Here is an 18368-nt window from a genome sequence, read left to right as displayed (position 1 = left end):
AAAATAAAAAAAATTAAGATAATATAAACAAGAAATGAATGAGAAAAAATAATCACAAAAGAAACACACTAATAATCTATTTTTTTAACACTAAATGAACCTGTGTTAGAAAAACAGCTGAACTAACAGCTTACCACCAAATAAGATCGTAATTAACCTAAAATTAACTCTGAACAAAAACTCATAACCAAATTACAATATCATTTAATGATCTTTCAAGATATAATTAAAATCATCTCATCTATATTTGTTCTTACAGTACCAAGTAATTAAACAACAAAACATCAATATATTCCTGGTGATTTATTTTTTCTTACCTTTCTTTTCTCATGCCAAATCATATTCATCCATGTATCCCGGTTGCATGTTGTCCTCAAACTATATTGTTTGTCTAATATTTTTCTAATATGTGTTATGTTTTCAAAATTTATTAAAGGGTGTTAGATATAACAAAAGACCCCAAATTCAGTTGGTTTGCTCAAAATTTTCAAGACAACAACCATAATTTCAATGACCATCCATATCAAATCATAATATTGCCAGGCACTATCTGTATACCCATTAAACGGTCACATTCTGTCAAACTGGTACATCACTTGCTCTTCTTTGGTTCGGCTGCATAATCATTAATTAGAGCCTCAACATCTTTCCAGAACAGGCCCTCCACCAAAACTCCATCCTTGGTGAAGCTGTAGAAAAGAACTATGGTGAGATACCTAGTTCACTTAATTAAAATTTTGCGCGTGCACTTCATTAAAATTTTGTGGTGTGAGTGTGTGTGGGTGTCCGCGTGGCAGAGAGATACCACTGGGTGACGCTTTTGGTAAACTGAACTGGTTTCCCTGCAGAAATTGATTTAGGATCTGCACTAGCTATGGTAAGCGTGTACTCATCAGAAAATCTTGGCAATTTTGAAGAGACCACTAAACCTGTGCTGGTGAAAGATCCCTGTACAAAAACGTTGAGTATTGGGTTACGCAGCCCAAAAAGGAGGGATAATTTTAGGAGATAGATTGGCTGGCATTAGCAAAAAAATAATGAAATTTATGCTAATGAAAATTAAAACAAGTACGATTTTATGATAGAAAATGCACCTAAAGCATCTGGCAATATTCATAGACATGCATGAAAGCCAAAAACCCGTAGGCAGAATTCTTAGTCCATAAGAGAATCAAAAACAGATTAACATGATATATAAAATAAATCTATCTGGATATGTACATTTAAGAATAAAGCATGTTGTAGAATCTTGCAACTATTTCAGGTTAGGATTTATAAAGGGCAACTTCTGTAAAAGGTAATGAAACTTTCAGGCTGCGATTGAAAGTGTTTTTCAAAGTGAGCTTGGGCTGAAAAAATCATCAAACTAGACTTCACTGTCTTTGATGTTTTTTCAGCCCAAACATGCTTTTACAGTGAAGATCGATTGTGGAAACAGTGAAGTCTAGGACTATGGTATGGACAGAGGTTAGTCATGAGTTTATGCAACAAAATCTACAAGCATATCACCCCAGCTCGAATTCAACTTTACAAATACAGTGAGTGGTCAATAAGAAAGTCAAGAAAAAAAAGCTAACCCAATTCTATATTTTTATTCTAGGGGAAAAAATAGATTAAAGAAAAAGGTCATACTAACTTCAAATAGGAGGACACATATTTAGCTAGCACGTGGGAAGGAAAGGTTTAATCATAAAAGTCGAAATAGATTACTTGTTTTCAGAGCGAGGGGAGAACACAGAAAATTATGACAACTTTCCCCCTCCTTGACACCCTAAGTTTGAAAGTAAAAACTGCTATCCTGCACGAGACTGGAATTAAGAAACCCCCATCCCCCCAACCCAAAAAAAGAAATTCTCCCTTCTCAGACAACATTGAAGAGTTCATTCTCCTTCCTTCCCTCTCCTCAAAACATCACCCATCAAAACATATTGTAAAAGAGACAAAAGAGAAACAGAAATTACAAAGAGGAGTTGCAATATGAAAATACATGCTCTTCACAGTGACAGAAAAAGGGTGAGAACCCTCGAAAAATGCCTATCAACTAATCAAGATTGAGAAGTCAACAATAGACATCACTAGAAAACAATGGCTAATGTACCAAACCAAAAGGCAGAGATGACAAGCGTTGGAATGCTTAGCTATTGAATATTAATTAAACAATAAATGAAGAGTATGCAGAGATATAAACAAAGATAAGGAAAAAAGAAGCCATGTGCATATGCAGGAGAAATGCAGTAAAAATTATAATAGCTGCTTCTAAACCTAGCACACAGAAGAAGATTCAAAGTTGACCATTCGACACAAAAGCTAAAAAACACTAGTTTTTCAAACACAACTTGGTAAGAGGGGGATCCTTTAGCTTATCTCAAATTCCAAAGTCTAAAAAACAAGAATATTGAGATCACATTTGTACATCTAAAAATTATCCCGTGCTAATCGGTCATTACATGATATAAAATAGACATTAAAACACCAACAAAATATCTTAATAACAACCACATGCACAATTTTTATTTAATAGTTGCAGCTACTGTAACAAAATGCATACAAGTTAGAAGTTTACCTTGGGAGGATAAGTAACTAAGATAGCATTCTTCTCTTTTAAGTGGATGATCAGCTGCAACAATCCATTGAAGACTATATACTTGCCAGAGTCAAGGATTAAACAAATCTGAGTTTAAAATCTTCACATTACCAATCAGTACCTTTCAAACACAACCATGCATTTGTTTGCCAAGAAATAGAAAACAACAACTTTGAAACAATGTTTTTGTAGTGAGCAGTAAGAGACCGTACCCTACAGGCTTACAAAAGTAATGATTATTTCCATGAAAAGATAATCCTCGAAATCACTTCCCGAAAAATCCCATCCATTGAATGAGTGGATTCCACCGGGGTCACACAAATCCAATGGTTGAGATTTTTTTAAAAACCATTTTGGGAGGATCCACGTTAAGATTAGCACAATTCTCAGTTTCACAAACATTAAGAATATGTTACCCAATAATTCATCCCCTAATTGAGTTCTTTTAGTTTAAAAAACAAGCTTAAGATTCTAAATCTCAACCGGTTTCAAAAATTCAAAACTCAACCCAAGACAGGCCAGATAGTAGCACTGGAGAACATAAATTATTCATTGAAAAAAAAACCCTCCAATTTTTTCAACCTGTTTAAACCTGAGAAACATAAATTACTAAATTCTATAATTTCATTCCACGCAATTGCAACCCACCAAACACAAATAAGAATCAAACTAAGTTAAAATTAAATCACTGATTAAAAAGGATATAAAACGATGCATCCGATCAAAAAATCCCGATTCTGAGGGAACTTCTTGTTGTAGAACTGAGCAAAGAGAGCAATCACTATAATAATCGTCCCAAAAAACAACCTTATATTGCTCATCCTCACATCTTCTTCGTATCCACGACTCGTAACAATCTACAACTCAAAATATAAACATCACCGATTAGGAAATTGAAATCAACTATTCTATGGTGAGGAGGTTTAGGGTTTATGTTTTATGTGTTACCTCGGAGACGGATTCGTCCAGAATGTGCTTGATTGAGTGGTGATCTAAGAGATTTGCCTTCTTAGGTTTCTTGTTTGCCATTTCCGTTTTCTTTTCTTGCATTTTTTACAGGAAACGAGAGGGAAATCTGGGAGATTTTTTTTCAAGTCAGTTTTGTTTGTGTAGAGGATTATGAGGCGTAGAAGAGACTCAAGCAAGACAGTGGTCGTTTTTCTTTCTAGTCTTGGCTGTGCCCGGTGGGCAACTAATGCACGGTTGAAGGGTTTTGGGAAGTGAAACGGCGCCGTGTTGACGTGTTTGATTATAAAGTAAATTATTTATTTGGCCCTGTATTGTTAATCAAATAACTATTCAGTCCCTTTTCGAAACAAACTTGACATTAAATCCTTATTTTTTCATATCTGATGGCAACTCGATTTTTGTGTTGGTTTTTCATCACAATTAAATTATGTGTTTGCCTAAGCTATCCTTCATTGTAGTCTCCAATCTTACCTCCTATAAACAAAATTATAAGTGGTGATTTAGAAATTTTAAAAAAACAAAATATCAACTTTGCTCAAAAAACTAACTTACAAAACTACTAAAAACTAAATGGTGACTTTCTCTTGTGTTTTGTGAATTGGATGAACGTCTACTCGTGTTGACGGGTTTGATTATGAAGTAAAACGGCACCGTGTTCACGTTTGATAAGGGCCGTTTGGTAAGTGTATTGTTAGCGTTCCTCCATCTCACTACAATGGTGAAACTGTTATGTTACGACTAAAAAAACTGATCGTTAAAACTTAAAAAATTGCTATTAACAATTGATAAAGGCGCTACAGAGCAGAATCATTATAGTCATTCTCATAATTTTATTGTTTTATATGAATCTATATTATTATTATTTTTTAATTCACAACTAATAAAACTGTTTGTTAAAACCTAAGACATTATTATTAACAGTTACTAAAAACATTGAATGGCATGACTAGATTGTTGTCGCCACACCCGTAATTATTATTTTTTAATTTTATGGTGGTTTATTTTAGATTTTAGATTTTTTTTCAACTTATTTTTTTATTTGGTTGTATATATATATATATATATAAGAGGTTATCCTGATCTCATGTCCCGAGTTACAAGCTTAACAGGTTGACCTGTATTAACTTTGTTCATTTTTTAACTTGAACTTTTTAAACTAGGCAATATTTTTTATCATTTGATTTCCATTGTGTTTAATTTTATGATTGAGTCATTAGTTTGACAAGTTGACATGAGTTGAATTAATTTTATTCTTTTGGTTGTTTTTCAATTAAATATATATTCTTTTCAATTTTATATTTCAATACCATGTTGTTTATGAATTATTATTTTTTTCAATTTGCTTTTCGTAGAGTTATCACGGTCTCATATATTTATTTTCTTGATTTCAACATTCAACATGGAATCTGTTGGAAATAGAACTTTGTAGTTTTTTTATTTACTTTTTATGGAGTTATCTCGAACTCATGATTCAGATCATGTTTTAACATACTAGCCCACTATGATGAGGTTTTTTTTATGATTATGTTTTTAAGAAATTATTTCAGTTTACCTTTTAATATTAAATTAACTAGAAATTGAGTGAAGTTTTTTTTTTTCAAATTGTTTTTTTATAAAGTTATCTCAATCTCATGAACCAGGTTGTAAGTTTGGTGGTTTAACCAAAATTAATCAGATAATTTTTTTTTTAATTTTATCATTTAATATTAAATTGATTTAAAATTAACTTATAATTTATCTAGATTTTTTTTATAAAATAATCATGGTTTATGGTTTCAGACATGAGTTGTAAAATTTAATAAATTAACTCAATTAATCTAATATATAATTATCTTAATATATTTTAAAAAAATCCATGATACCAACATTTAAAAAAAAAATCATCACTTTTTAAGTCAACGATTCGAAAAAAAAAAATCATTAGAAAACATGCCAGCAAAATATTTTTTTACCCATAAAAAAAATTGATCGTGCGGCCGAATGATACAGTATTTCACTAAAAACAGTTGCCGACCAATAATTGCTCGACCCAACCTTTATGCACAGCATACAGCGCCTCCGCACAACTCAATGGGGGTGTTGGATCAAAACCACGCAAGTTAACCCAGTAAAATACGATGCACCAAAAGAGCCCAGTTATTCAACTCATGCCAACTTTTTTTAAGACTTGGTGGACTGTCACCCTGCCGGTAGCCTCCTCAATCTTATAGTTCTCGATCCCGGGCTCCCTCAAGTCTCGACCATTAGTTAGTAAACTTGTCAAGATTTTTTATTATTTTTTAAAGCGCAACTGTCACATGTTTTTGTATGAAAAACGTATCTGTATAGGATTATTCTTTTCAATGATTCTGGGTAAAGCAAGCAGCATTAAGCTTCGCCGCTTGTGGTATAAATTACCTGAATTGAATTTGAAGAAGTTTCCAAATAATCAACTGAGTACCTTGGCACTATTACTCCGTAAATCTTTCTTATTTCGAAGTCAGAGCCTAATAATGCTAGCGGAGATGCAATGACAAAGCTCCAATTAGGCAAGCCTTGTTCTCCCTGTACCAGTGCCACCCTTAGTGAGCAACATTCGAGCACCCCTGACAAGTTCTTCCTTGATCATGAACAGAACAGCAGCTGCAAGAACACTTTGTACAATTTTCGTGCTCATGCCTTTATAAAACCCATGGAGCCCTTCATAGCGAATCATCTTGAGGATCGCATCCAATGTACCTGGAGCAAAGGAAATGAACCGAAAAAACATCATCCAGATGAATTCAAGGAAATTTTAAATTAACGGATATGTAGTAGAGTTCTCAAGCATAGATGGTAAAGGAACTAGGGGCGCAGTGTTTTTTCACTGTCCACTACCTGTTGGCCACAGCATCCCAGCCAAAATCGCTAAAGATGCAACGATTTTGAGGTTGCATGGTTTATCATATGTGTCCACCATGCAAAAGGCTATGCCGAAAGGTAACTTTATTACACAATTAAAATTCACCAAAATAGTTCAAACCTTCATAATGATGTCTTTTGTCTCCAGTTGTAGTTTGCTTTGCTTGAAGCCTTGACTGCAAAAGCAAAGGGATCAATAAGGAATCAGAGCAGTCACCCTAAGAAAGTCGGAAACAAACCTACATGGAAACATCAATCTACTTGACGAGTGCAAGATTTTCAGAAAAAAAGGTAAGGACATTTGGAATTTTGCTGACCAAATATTTGATTTATCATTCACTTTTTTGTCTTCATATTTATTTTTCTTCTCTCCCTAAGACAATTGAATTCTGAGTCAAGGACCGTGTTAAAAATTATTTGCAGAAAAGACTTTTCTGCTTTCAGCTTTCTGATGACCTAAACTGCATGGCACAGCCTGATGTCTTTGAGCAATTGATAAGGCTACACTAAACTTTTAGTTGCTGTAAGCCTATGTCATGCAGTAGTTATTAGTTTTGGCGAGGGAATAATTTTGTGATTTCACTGGAAAACCCTTAAGGCAAATCAGTTTCCAAGTCTGTGTAGCAGTAGCTGTAGCAATAGCAATAGCAATAGCAAAATCATTTCATCTACCTTTACCACTAGAAGAGGATATGTTACAACAGTAGCTCCAAGCTTTGCTAAAGCTCCAAGAAGAAATATCTGGCAAAAAATCAGGCAATTTATTCAGCTATTAAAACAAGCCACTGAAATAGAATGGATGGCAAACAGGTATGTGACTGCTGAAATAAAAGCTTAGAGAATAGCAAACATTAAGAAGTGTGAACATTGAGAACTAAAGAAACTGAAATGAAAGCTAACCTCCAAAGCAGTGACTCCGGTGTCACCCTGCTTAACCAAGGCACGCTTTCTCTTCAGCTTCTTCAACATGGTTTCATACAACATGAATTGCATTGAAGGGTTGCTGACCTGCAAGTAAATAGCAGGGAAATCAGTGATAATCCTTAACAGATTTAAGAATCAATTGTTACATACCATGATTAATGTTGGGAATACACCTTTCCAAAAGCCCTGAATTCCAGCTTCATCATAGAGTTCTTGAATCTGTAAACATTATCTTCATTAAAGAAAACACGAAGGCAAAACTCTTGCATTATGCCTCCCATCAACAAGGTAGAACATATTTAAACCATAAACAAATATATGTAATGAAGCAATATGACAAAGCTGTCCATATATAGGTAAATAAAATAAAATTGCAGCTAACAATCTGATTCTATAAACTATTTCTTGATGGGAGATTTTTTCTTTTTATTTCCTTATTCACCCCTAGCCCAATAAGCACTGCTTTTAAAGCTTGGGGAGGAAAGCACATGTATAGTTTCTCTTGTTAGACCAATTATTCAATAACTTTGCATGAGGTTGAAATCCTCAAGACTTGAACCTATGCTCTTATAGTTAAACTCTTAAGACTATTAACAATTCAACAACCAATAGCCCTGGCCCTTCATTATTCTTTTGCATTGCTTCCATTTCAGAATCACAGCACATGTTTATTTAGTTATGCACACATGCAATAGGGTAATATACATCTAGGAGAAAGAGTTTCCAGCTAAATTCTTAACATCAACCACGCTTTCCTAGCATAAGTATAATAATAGTAACTTCTTCGAGTTTCAGATGAGTAAGTGAATAAGAGCTGTAAATTGACATTTAACTGCACCTACCGCATGGCCAGTTCCATAAGGAGGACACTCTATTGGATCTAATGCTTTTTCATCTGGGGCAATGGATGAGTGACCTGGCTGAGACTTATTTGAGTTCTTCGTATGAGTCTGCAACATGAAAGCAGTTTCAACTTCAAATAGCAAGCTAGTAGAGCAACAAACTTGTGTATCATTGAGTTCTATATTTGTATAGCTGTTTTATAAACAGTCACAATTACATATAAAAAATACGGGCACTAAACATATAAAAAAGTGTGAATGATTTAAGAACAAAGACTTGGCTTAGCAGCAGAGTAAATTTTGCGTTATTTCCATGCTTTAATGCATATTTAGACAATCATTGTTGAGATTAGGACAATGTGTTCACTAGAACATCTAAGATAAAAACTTGATATGGCAACTAGCTCTTTACCTGCATACGTGTAACAACTACCCATATGGGGTTCGTCAACAGCACATTTGTGCACCTATACAAAGAAAGCATCAAGCATGAAACCATAAGAGTCACAAAGAGCAAAGAGAATCAATAAAAACATGGATCAAAGTGCAACTGAAGTTTGAGCCAACTTGTTTTGATTTTGCAGTTCAGTGATAAAGCCAATGCCATAACTGTTCTATGCAGTGAATTAGAATTGAAGAAAACCTTACAAAATTTTACCTAAGCATGTAAACAATACTTGTTAGACACAGATATGATCTGCATGATTGAAAATTATTGTCCCCCCTGTGATTGCGGGAGCTGGACATGACTCATTGTTGCAACTGATAACAACCTTGTGGCCATTCACAGTAACAATGAAATGCAATAACTATTATAGGCAGTGTAATAGGATTGAAGAAACGCTATGTACAAAAAACTTAACAGACACGGATATAGCCCCCTGCCTCTTCAATGCTCTGACAGTTCACAGATACAACGAAATGAATTCATACATACTCTATAAACAAAGTAAATTACCCAGCTAAGGCAGCCACCACAAGCGATGATAACATCCCAACTGATCCATCACCAATTCCATTCCTCTTATTTTCACGAGCTATAGCTTCAGCTCTATCCCTGAATATTTGATAGAAATAATAGTAAACACCCTGTATCATAAAAATAAAAGATAATAAGAAATCACAAAACTATGTAAGAAAAGTAAGAAAAATTATGCAAGCCAAAATTACTAAGAAAATTCATCCTTGAAAAGCAAAGAAGAGAAGAAAAATATACATAACAAGTATCTCAGAACAGTATTATTGCACCCTGACAAACACATATGCATTAACAGGACTTTGATTTCAAGTCTTATAACAATTTTAAAAATATATATATTATTCACTAAAGTTTTTGTGTGTACATGCAATCAGTCCTGCGAAAATATCTAAATTCTTTGCGTGAATCATCCTTTTACGGATTAACAGTGATTTAAGGTTTTGCGTTTAAGAAGATAACCTGATAGTGGAAATTAAAAAAATATTAGAACCCCGAAGGATGGTTAGTGGTATTTACCCTCAGCATTAGAAGAGCTATAACTTGGAGTAACAAAGAGACATGCACAGTATGTCACGGACTCACAGCATTGAAAGCACATTTTTCACCGTCCAAGGGAGCACACACCATTTTCATTGAGAATCACATTCTCTAACTGAACTATTCTTGGATAGACTGGAAAATAACTTACCAATAGATACACAAACTTGCAAATATCTGCGTATCCTGCCAAACTTTATTTCAATTTCCAGATCACCCAAATTATAGCGTTACCCTCCAAATGAGCATGAAATGAATTGGTAACTAAACTAAATTAATATCTAACCTGTATGGGGCTTTAAATTATTATTGTTGCTGCATAGGTTCTAGTTTCTATTGCACCACATATAGACAGCCAAACAACACGTTAACATCTCATTCAACCAAAAGGCAAATTAAGTTAATTAACATCTTTTTTTGTTCCTTTCAACCAAAAAAAATTGAAGCTGTTTAAATCAATTAAACAATGCTAGCAAGAAAGAAAAGAGTTGAAAAGAAAGTTAAGATGCTAAAATTGCTTCACCTGAGAACAAGCTGTACCTACAATCGATGGCGCTAATCCGCTATACAATCGTCCCCATCCTTCATTCTTAACTACCTACATATCATCCAATCAAAAAACTAAAATTTAAAACTAGAGCCTTAAAGATCTAAAAATAACTTTATCAAAATTTGAAGACAGCAACGGCTTAATAATAAACCACATAAATGAAAAGAAAAGGAAGAAAATCGAGAGCAAAACCTGACACATTTGCGCAAGGGTTCCATGCTTCCTCTTCGCCTTTTTCACATCACGCTCCGTTTGTTGCCGGGTATTTACCTATACAGATCAAATAATTAACAACAGATAGAAACAGAAACGATTCTCTTAAAGAAAAAACAAAAGCAAAAGAACTCCAAAAACAGCATAAGAGATCGCGAGATGTACAGTTTGAAGAGGATAAGTAATAAGCTGAGCTATGATCCCACCGCCAGCTCCGGCGAGTCCATTGATCAAGGCGTCCGACATGTCAACTTTCCCTAGTTCCCCGGGAGAGAGTAGAGGAAGGAAAGGGAAAGACAGAAAGAGAGATCTGAATTTAAAGAGATAGAGAGCGCGTAAGAGAGAGATATTTGTTAAAAACAACCCAGTAATCTTTGACCTTGGCTGTAGCGGAGGAGCACCTCACACATTACTTGACGGGGTGCCCCTCGCTATCAAAAACTACACATGTTTTATACTTTTATTAATTCGACTGTTCCGTTTTGGAAAAGCATGTCTCAGCTCAGTAACGGACAGTTTTTGGTTGTTGAGACTATGCCATTTTACCCTTTTGTCCTCTCTTGGTGGTTGCGGATTTTATTTTTATTTTTTGGAGAATTTATCCTTTTCAAATAATTGAATATTGATTGTCTCGATAAACTTGGAAGAAAAACTATTGCGGTGATACTGTTTGTGAAAATATTAGGAGATTCACGTGTCTTGTATTATGAAACTTTATCTGTTACATCGGGCGTTGTTAGGAGACAGGTGTTTTTTCTTTCTTTCTTTTCTACTAGTCAGGGGTATTTTTGGGTCAATATAACTCAACAGGATCTCTGCCTCCAAGGTTGTACAAAAACAAACATTGAAGACAACTAATCTTTGCCCAAAACTCGAACACAAATTCCAATTCCTGCAAATCTCATTGTGTCTGGATTTTGGAGAAAAAAAAAGCTACTGCAGAAATTACTAGAACAGCCAAAGCCAGGAATGGTTTAACTATTCATGAGATATGGCGGGGTCAATTTAATTATTTATATAAACAATAAACTTAATTAAAATATTATTTTAATTGTTGTATTATTAGTTTTATGTTGTGTCTCGGTGATTAATGCATTGAGTCATTTGGAGGTTGCGGATTTAAGTCTTCATGGGAGCAAAATTGTTCGCCTCCAATAGACAATAGACGACCTCTTGACTCTTTAATCTCTATTTTTCTTCAAAAAAAACAGAGAGAAGGGACGGCCATGTGCCTCCCTCGGACCACGTGTTTGGATTTTTTTACACACACGTGCCATTTAGTTTTTTTACTTTTATTTTTTTATCCTTTGAAGTTTTATTTTTCAATTTAATTTTTTAATGTGTGTTTTTTTTTTAGGTTTTTTTTTGGCTTCTTTTTTATCTTTTGATTTTTTGATATAGAGTTATTTATATAGTTTTATTATTTGATATTGGGTTGATTGTAAATTTTTTTTTATTTTATAGTAAAAAAAATTTACCCTTTTTTATCTTTTGTTTTTTTAATTGTTTTTTTTAATATAAGGTTTTTAATTTCTTGATGGTTTTTTTTTTAATTTTATTTTTTTAATATAAAATTTTTATTTAGTTTTATCATTAGGTATTGGATTGATTTTTTTTTTTTGATCGAACAAGGTTATGTTAGGATAATTTCTATACAACTTAATTTAAAACTGAAGCTATGACTTGAGTTTTGATTTTTAAAATATATATTGTTGTATAAATTTTATGATAGTTATAAAAAAGTTTTTAAATTATCCTCGCAGTCGCCTGTGTAATTTCATTTCAATTGTGTCACTTATTCTCTCTTAGCAACTGTAAAATTGATATGTTAGATAAAGGTTGTCAATTCTGTTTTTATTTTATTTGGAGTAATCAAAATATTTCATATTAATTTAAAAAATAAAATAAAATAGAATAATTTTCATCTTAATTTTGGTTTGTTTTGAATTTTTCAGCTAAATTCCGTCCGGAATATTCCTATTTCATTTCACATGTTTCGTTCCGATCTTAAAAAGCCATTAAAACAAATTGAACCTGATTCAATTTAATTAATTAAATCACCCAAGTATAAAAACTATTTTTTCATTACCATTCTCAATAATAATGATATTAAAAATAATATTAAAAATTATTATTACTATTTTAATTACTAATGATATTAATTTTTTAAATTGGATTTATCACTAATATATATTGTTTATATTCATGTTGTTTTTTTTAATATTATACTTTGTAAGAATTTAAGCAAAATAATAAATTTTTTATATCTCATTAGCATTGATAACATTGACCTAGCTTTATATTTAAAATATTTGTATTAAAACATTTTAATTTCATAGTATTTTGATATTTTATTTAAGTTGAGTTACTTTAAATTAAAAATTTATATGTGTGTGTGAGAACAATATAACCCAAAAACAACATACTAAAACATTTTAAAATTAAAATATTTTATTTTAATTAAAAAAAACAAAATACCTACTATAACTAAAACCTTATGCTAAATAAACAACATACCATTTACAAGCGACTTTTAAGAACGCGAACTAATATCTGTTAGGTTGCAGACCTAATCTATAAGGTCCCGGTAAGTTGTTTGTGCATGCACGTTAGCTATGAGTAAACGATTTGAGAGGATTTTATGGTAGGTCAATTTCAAATTAAATTCAGTCTTTAATTTCAACTGTATTGCGCTTTGGGATTGTATATATTAAAGAACTCTAAAACGCATGGGGAAAGTACTGTAGCTTTCCCCACGGTTTTCCCTGCCAACACATATCATTTTTGCCACTAAATATATTATAATTGTGTAAGTTTTCCTCTTCTTTTTTCGTCTGTCAACGATATCATGATGGGGTTTCTGAAATGCTTTCAAAAATTAGGTTGTTGTTGTTTTCTTTCCGTGTAATTAGGTCTTCTTTTCCTTCTATCAAGGGAACTAACATCTTATCACCTTTAAAATAATAAAAAGGCGTTGAGAATGTCAGTCTTTCAGGCTCCGTTTAGATAAAATAAAGCTAGCCAATCTTTTGCATCATCTCCGTTTTCATTGTTTCCTTTTCCATTTCGGTTGGCATTTCTGTTTTTGATCACATTGTCACCTCTTCTTTTCCCCAGCCAAAACCCATACTAGCAATCAACATCCACTACACTAGCAATCAACATCCACCGTTGTTTGTCTGCCTTCTCCAGTGGCTGAAGTGGATCACCAGCAGCTCCACCGTCGACCACCAGCAGCTCCACCGTGGACCACCATCCTGGCGACAGTCCAGCAACAGCAGCAAGTACCTCCCCCAGACCAGGTTGCTTCTTCTCTTCTTGCTTTTCCACGCAAATCATGCATGAATACTGTAAAAAAAAAACCAACGAACCCTGTAGAATACATGAGTAATTAATTACCTGTTGCTTGCAATCTGCTTTGCCAAAGTAAATAGCCATTTCGTTAATTATTAATTTGTAATAATGATTAACAATTGGTTACATATATTTGGTGTGTGTTTTTTTTTAAAAAAAACCCTTTTGAATCCGGCTCAATCTAAGTCTCTAAGGTCATGTTCTCCAAAAGAGGGGCAACGAAGCAAAGTCCTCTACAACAATCAACTTTTAAGAATACGTTCTCAAACTCGGTTCCTTCTCCTCCTTCGCAGATCGTCGCCTTCGTCAGAACGCAGACCACTGGATCGAAGCCGCACGGTCCCTTCTTTGCTTCTGCATCGGCGGTGACCTCCACCGCTTCTCAAGGAATGAGATCTAGCTGCCGTAAAGTTCGGCCTTCTCTTTCCTTCAAATCTTCTCCGCCAGTGGAGATCTACCTTCACCTAAAACAAAAGAAAAGGGCAAACCCAAACAACAGTTGGTTTTAATTAATTTGTTTACAAGTCTGTTCTTGGTTCTTTCTTAGAGCTGGCGGCGTTGAGAGATGAAGAACGGGCGGCTACGGTTGAAGGACACCGTGGGTCTGTCGTCGGCTAAGAGCTGTTGCTGGAGGCAGTTGTGCAGGGGAGCCGGCCTGTTTGGTTGAGAGTGAGAGGGAAAATGGAAGCTGCCAGTCGTGAGGCAGATCAGAGGAAGAGCGGTAGTTTTGATCGGTTTTGTAAGGGAGAGGGTGTTGTGAGCGGGTTAAGGGAACCGAAAAAATCAACAAGTTGGGCGAAAATAAAAAATTTAGGGGGGCTGCATATTGAAAGAAGAAAACGAAACGGTAGGGAATCATTACAGGATTAGATAATTAATTAGAACAGAGTTTAAAGACACTGAACCTGGGCCTCGTGGTAGCTGCCCAACAGTTAGAGGATCCTATCCATTTTGTTGTAACTTAATGTTTCAAGAGTGTACCTCTGCCTTAGAAGATGGGTCTTACGTTGTAAAAACAACTATTACGATTGCTTTAATCATTATTTAGTCCCGAAAGCTAGCTTAAACAATGCAGGATTTTGCATTCAATGTATTGAAAGCAGTAGAAAAAGTAGATTCAACTGAACTAGGATTAGTCATGGAGCAATAAAATATTATTTATTTTCCTTTACACATGGAGCAGTAAAAATATATATTTCAATTTAACGTGTTACAGGGTTTTTTTTTTTTTTAATAAATTAACTTTAAGCTCTTAATCCTATTTTATAAAGGTTTGTCCACTGGAAAGATTATTTTTTTGAATTTTTTGTAATTATATTAAAATAATATTTCTTATTTTATAACATTTATTTTTAGTATAATACATCAACATAAAATAAAAATATTTAAAAAATAATAAAATTATTATTCGACCACTATAAAATATAATCTCTAGATCAAGAAGGGATCTTACTTAAATTAAATTTGCATACATCACTTTTGTAACTAACTCTGTGAATATACTATCTATTTTCATATAACATGTACAAAAAAAAATATTACACAATTTGACACCCGCGGCATCGCGCGGGTATCAAGACTAGTATATATATATATATATGCGCGCATAATAATGACAAGGATGGATGACGTGGGATTTTTTCCCAGCCGTGTAGTGATGATGAATCAATCATTGATTGTTAACCAGTACAGTTGATTTAAGAGCATGTGTTCTTCTTCTTGTTTATATATATATTGGAATATCACAAGTGTCGCACCCAAAAAAAAAAAAATCCTGGCGCGCGGCAATCGGCTGGCGATTTTTTCATCGTTGTTGCGTTTGCTTTGAATTCGTTCGTGGGAGTCGCCACCTAGTAATTTATTGAGGGCTACTAGGAAACCTGATATACTGGTCTTGTCAGAGATCATGGGTAAGGGACTGATTGTGGTTAGGGAAGGTATTAGCACCCCTAACACGCCCTACCTGAGGTAAGCTGCTTCGTGTTCTGATGTGATTTGAAAATTTAAAATATTAATTAAATTCTTAGGCTTGAATAAATCAGTTATTAAATCCCCGAATATATGTAGAAACTTGTCCTCATATTTTCATGGAAAATACAACTTGATTTTATTTGTCCTTGAGATATTTAACCATATTTAAATTAACAAATAACTCTTTTTGTCCTTTTTTGATTTTTAATTCAATAACATAAATAAATAAATAAAACAAACATACAAGCACACACAAACATTTCTTTTTTTTGTTTGTTTTTATTATCACTTTCTCTTTTTCTTTTCTTTTCTTTTCTTTTATTTCCATCCACATTTACATAAAGTACAAACTAAAAAAAAACTAAAAATTACACAAATATTACATTAAACAATCTGAAAATTACAAAATAATCCAAAACTATTCAGAACAATGGCAAACGGATTTCTGGAGTTGCGGAACAGTGTTCAGTAGATTTCCTCGGCTCGGGAACACTAGCGGCGCGTCTCCCCACGCGCCGCCGCCACTGGCGGCGCGTGGGTTCACGCGCCGCCTAAAAAAAATAGCAACAAGGGGTAGCCTAGATCGACTCCTTCCCTTCGCCCTTTCCTTGCCGGTGTTGGCCTGAAAAAAACAATAAAAAACGCAACCAGCAAGTCTGTTTTAGTCCAGATCCATTCTCGGATTTTTTCTTTTTTAGATCTGTGAACCGCTGTCTTCTTTCTTCTTCTCGGCTGGCTGTCGATCTGGTGGTTGCAAAGGTGGTCGCGGCTGTGGTCGCTGCTGCTGTCGTCCGTAGATCGGGCGGCGCTGTTGGCGTCGCTGGGTTCTTCAGTTGTGGGGAGATCGGTGGCGGTGCTGAGGAGATCGAGTGCTGCTGTGGAAGGCTGGCCGACGAGAGCTACTGTGAGGCGAAGGAGCAGCGGACTGATCTGGGTGTGCAACAGATGCTCAGTTGGAACTGAGGCCGTCGGGTCTGTTCGGTGAAGGAGGAAACGCCGTGAGTGAGAGTTGAGGGGTGCTGGATCGTGGTTGTTGTGAGGCAGATCGGAGGAAGAGAGGGATGAAGGAGCGGCGGGAAAAAATGAGAAGAAGAGAAGGGGAAAGGGGCTGGTTCCGAAGAAAGAAAATCAAGACCGGGTAGGGAGCAGCTGTTTTGGCTTGTGTTTTGTGGCCGACGGCTGTAGGAAAAAAAATCAAATCAAACCAAAGGGGGGGGTTTTGGTTGAGAAGCAGCAGCGACTATTTCGGGAGAGCAAAGTCCCAACCGGGTTGGGAGCAATCAATCAGGGGGTCCTTGGCTCTCTTCTGAAAACAACAACTAAGGACCCCGGGGAACGGAGGCTATTTTTTTGGTCAGGAGCCGGCGGCTGGTTTGTGTGGGTAGAGAGTTAAGTTTATGTTTTTAGGGTTTTTTTTTTGTGTTTCTCTCCTCTTTACACAATTCCCCCCTTCTTTGTAAGTGTTGGAAACCAGTATTTATAGACAAAAAATATTGCCAAGTTTTCAAAATTGGTCCCTTAACTTTCTTTTTTTGTAAAATTTGATTTTTCTTGTTTTTTTGTATTTTTTGAAAACGAGCAATATCAATGTCGACTCGATGAGGAAAATCAATGATTTTAAAAAACGACGCGTGAAAAGTCAAAACGCGTTTGAAAATCTTTTGAAAAATTAAAATTCTTTTTTGGACAACGTTGAAAATGCTAAAATGATGAAAAATATATTAAAAAACATATTTTTTTGGATTTTCTTTGTTTTTCTCTATTTTTGGAATTTTTTGAAAATATATCAAAAACATGGGTCAAAAAATTGGGTAGCAACAACAAGTATAAAGAGACAATCAAAATATTTATTTTTATTTATCTACATCTCACAAAAAATATTATAACTTTATATATATATATATATATATATATATATAAAGTAGCATACCGTAATAATATTGAATCAAGAAAGATAAAATAAAAATATATATTTTTATATAGGAAAAAAGAAGCACGAATGTATGAAAATCTAATTTCCTAGAAAAACACTCATCCAAATATTTATCCGGGCTTGAAGGAACTCGTCTTCAGTATCAGCATCCAGTTAAAACAATCACAAAGCAAAACATTTTTTTATGCGTGAACCACTTTATTGTAGATCTTCAATATCTTTTTACGGACCACCATATCATGTCCCTTAACACGACATCTTCATGGAACTTGTCTTATCATAAATCTCACTACTAAAATTTTAAATGATAGCAATTGGTGCAAACAAAAATAATTCACTGGTTTCTACATGTTTTTTTCATGATGGAGAATCTCTTCATTTTCTTCTGCACAAGCATGTCATATTTGCAACCTCTATTATCCATGGTTGTTATGTAGCACATAACATGGCATGTATAACAATCAAAGATTGTTGGATTTTGATACCAATTAATATAAGCGGTAGTAAAAGATAAGAGATTTGTTTATAAGCTAAAACCCTTAAATACTAAAAAACATAATTGTTACAGTAAAAAAACTAAAACATTCAATTTTTATTTATCAACATACCTAATTTTTAAAAAGTTATTACAA

General features: G+C 34.2%; 2 protein-coding genes and 1 long non-coding RNA gene across 3 annotated transcripts; 1 reads left to right on the top strand and 2 right to left on the bottom strand.

Annotated features, from left to right (window-relative positions):
- Positions 1-302: 302 nt before the first annotated feature.
- Positions 303-3777, bottom strand: LOC118059625 (signal peptidase complex subunit 2). Its single transcript, XM_035072532.2, has 5 exons — positions 3533-3777; positions 3290-3441; positions 2564-2645; positions 806-948; positions 303-689 (listed from the first exon to the last, which is right to left on the bottom strand). The coding sequence occupies exons 1-5, from the start codon at positions 3632-3634 to the stop codon at positions 593-595; spliced, it is 576 nt and encodes a 191-aa protein (XP_034928423.1). The 5' UTR covers positions 3635-3777; the 3' UTR covers positions 303-592.
- A 2122-nt stretch (positions 3778-5899) lies between these two features.
- LOC118059624 (peroxisomal nicotinamide adenine dinucleotide carrier) lies at positions 5900-10831 on the bottom strand. The gene is made up of 11 exons (XM_035072531.2): positions 10644-10831; positions 10458-10535; positions 10239-10313; positions 9158-9288; positions 8612-8666; positions 8200-8307; positions 7508-7576; positions 7334-7441; positions 7106-7174; positions 6555-6609; positions 5900-6271 (listed from the first exon to the last, which is right to left on the bottom strand). Exons 1-11 carry the CDS (start codon positions 10722-10724, stop codon positions 6078-6080), a joined length of 1023 nt encoding a protein of 340 aa, XP_034928422.1. The 5' UTR covers positions 10725-10831; the 3' UTR covers positions 5900-6077.
- Positions 10832-13473: 2642 nt separating this feature from the next.
- Positions 13474-15003, top strand: LOC140956008 (uncharacterized). Its single transcript, XR_012170909.1, has 2 exons — positions 13474-13780; positions 14126-15003. It is a non-coding gene; the product is annotated as an uncharacterized lncRNA (long non-coding RNA).
- Positions 15004-18368: the final 3365 nt, after the last annotated feature.

This window comes from Populus alba, chromosome 10, assembly GCF_005239225.2.
Source record: "Populus alba chromosome 10, ASM523922v2, whole genome shotgun sequence".
Taxonomy (NCBI): Eukaryota; Viridiplantae; Streptophyta; class Magnoliopsida; order Malpighiales; family Salicaceae; genus Populus; species Populus alba.
The sequence above is the reverse complement of the archived record's forward strand: the minus strand, read 5'-3'. Positions and strand labels throughout refer to the sequence as shown.